The 2,420-nt window shown below is 36.6% G+C and overlaps 1 protein-coding gene across 1 annotated transcript; it reads right to left on the reverse strand.

Moving 5' to 3' along the window:
- Positions 1-24: 24 nt before the first annotated feature.
- LOC108355363 (nascent polypeptide-associated complex subunit alpha, muscle-specific form-like) lies at positions 25-412 on the reverse strand (the record flags this gene model as incomplete). The annotated part of the gene is made up of 1 exon (XM_017606524.1): positions 25-412. A coding segment is annotated over exon 1 (388 nt), but the record flags the coding sequence as incomplete, so codon positions are not given.
- Positions 413-2,420: the final 2,008 nt, after the last annotated feature.

Genomic DNA, 2,420 nt, shown 5'->3' on the forward strand with positions numbered 1-2,420 from the left:
CGGGCGAGGGTATGCGTCCACCACCAATCGTTTCGCCGCCGGGTGTTGGTGTTCGTGCGGTGGATGAGCATGCAGGCGGGGTGGCTGATTCGCGACGCTTAGGATTTTGTTCGCGCACCGTATCGCTATCGTCACTTTGACTTGCTGCCGCTGCGGCTGCGGAAGTGTGGTGGTGCGGCGGTGGTGTGAGCGGACTGCCAAGGAAACTTGGCAACACGGAAGCGGGACGTGGTGGCGGTGGCTGTGGAGACGCGGGCGATGAAACGGATGAAGTGGCGGACGATGTGCGTGCTGCGATGGTGGCACGTTGTCGTATCAGCAGTGGGCTGGATAGCAGCGAACGAAAAGGTGATGGAGATGTTGTATTATCGGGCCGCGAGCCGCTTTGTGGTGGTGGTGAGTTGGAAGTCATATTTAAATTATTGGCTGTTGGCTGATTAAAGATCGTGTTGGGGTAATTATTGGTTATTGCCGACTGGTGACGTTACACTTGTCGATGCATAGCTTTTTGAAATTTTCATTATTCGTTTAATTGTTCAAGCGTGGAATTAAATTACCTTTTTTTAATTTGGTTTATCACAACCGCCGGCATTTCGTTTACATTTTCTTCTTTATATCATTCACTTATGCTTTGAATTCATGTTTTCATGCTTAGTTATCGATATATTTACAACGCGTTTGTCTATTATTGGTTTCTGGATGTAAAAAAAAGTAGTAGCTTAATTAATTTATAATTTTTTTTTTTTTGTCTTTTATTTTCTGATATATTGTGAAGGTGAAGCAATAAATTTTTATTTTTGCGTTTTTTCTTTGAGGAATCTGCCCAAGCTATTATTCTGGGAGACTTGGTAAATGAAAGAAAATCTAGTTTATGTATTATGCCAAAAACATATCGAAAATCCTGCTAGATCAATCTTATCCTAAAACAGCGCATTATCAATCGAACCCACACAAATTTTAACGCTTCCAAACAAAGAAAATTAAAATTTAGTACCTTTTAATCCTGAACCTAATTTTAACCAGATGTAAACTGTCTACTTTAGTTAAGAATCAGTGATATTCTAAAGTATCTAATAATTTTAAGTTCAAAACAGTTAATAAATATTTGGAAGTACAGGTTATAGGCCCAAGGGTACTCAATAATGAAACAATGCAATGCAATGTTTGGGGAAAGTATCTGAAATAAATGCCTTCGTGTTTTTCAGTAAGCTTCGGAGATATAAAACTATAATATTGAGATTCGCTTTGATTGATTTTGCCCAGTAGGACTCAATAGATATCCGATAAGTTCTCTAACTTAGGGGACCATCGGTCAGAATGCAGGCGAGATTACTTTGCTGTTGTTCATGCTTCCGACAGGGTAGGAAAGTAATGTAATTTGGAAAGGCTTTGCGTGCATCTTTTACGCAGAGTTTCTTAGTAAATGGTTTGGCCGATAAGGTCATAACCAGGGAACAGATTTTTGTGACCTAAAAACCTATAAAAAGGCAAAATCAAATCACGAAACAGGCTAGAAAAGGCAATATAAAATAGCGAAATGGGCAGGAAAATGTTCTAGAAGTCGCAAAAAAGGCAAAAGAAGGCACTAAAAAGGCAAAAACCGAAAAATAATCAAAAAATACATTTATTTTAGAAATACTAGTAAAAAGAGAAAAAAATAAATGAACTATATAGTTTCATTATATCTACATATGAAAAATTTGTACTTTGAATCTTTGACTATTTTCTCCTTTCCAGTTTTTAACTCAGAAATCTTTAATCTCTATAGTTGTGGTAACATTGAACCACAAGATGTAATTTGAAGTTTTGTGGCAGAATTTTCAATCGATTTTCGCGAAGAAAAGCCTTGAATCTACTAAACGTGCGCTCGACGTGAGTTGATACAAGTGGCGCCCATTTTATATATGGAACGTTTACAACTTTCATATTATCAGGAATAAGGGCTTTTTCCTTGCCCTTTACTATTAAAGTTAGAAAAGGCAACATCAAATGTGAATATATGGAATCAGGAAAACCTAAATCGTGGGCATTCTTAATCGAATATAGTACTCTATCTCTTTAGTAGAAGAAAAGGCAATTTCCATAAAACCCGTTCCTTGGTCATAACAATATGCCTGTTATATAATGAAGAAATATATTTTTCATTTTATTTAAATCCCAGCTGGTTAGTTTGGAAATGCGTAACCTTAATTCTTGATCATTTAAATGCCGTCGGAAAAATAGTAAGTTAGTTATTGCTCGAGATATTTGGTATTTTGTCCATGATTGAGCTAGTGAATGGGGCGGTTAGTAATCCCTTTTACAATAATGAGATTAATATTTGTATTTAAAACTTTTAAATGCGGTAATGGGTTCATTGCTAATATGAGGATTTTAATAACGGGTGATTTTTTAAGAGCTTGATACCTTTTTTTTTAAAA

Source organism: Rhagoletis zephyria, unplaced genomic scaffold, assembly GCF_001687245.7.
Source record: "Rhagoletis zephyria isolate East Lansing unplaced genomic scaffold, Rhagoletis_zephyria_1.1 Rzeph_scaffold_44891, whole genome shotgun sequence".
Classification (NCBI taxonomy): domain Eukaryota; kingdom Metazoa; phylum Arthropoda; class Insecta; order Diptera; family Tephritidae; genus Rhagoletis; species Rhagoletis zephyria.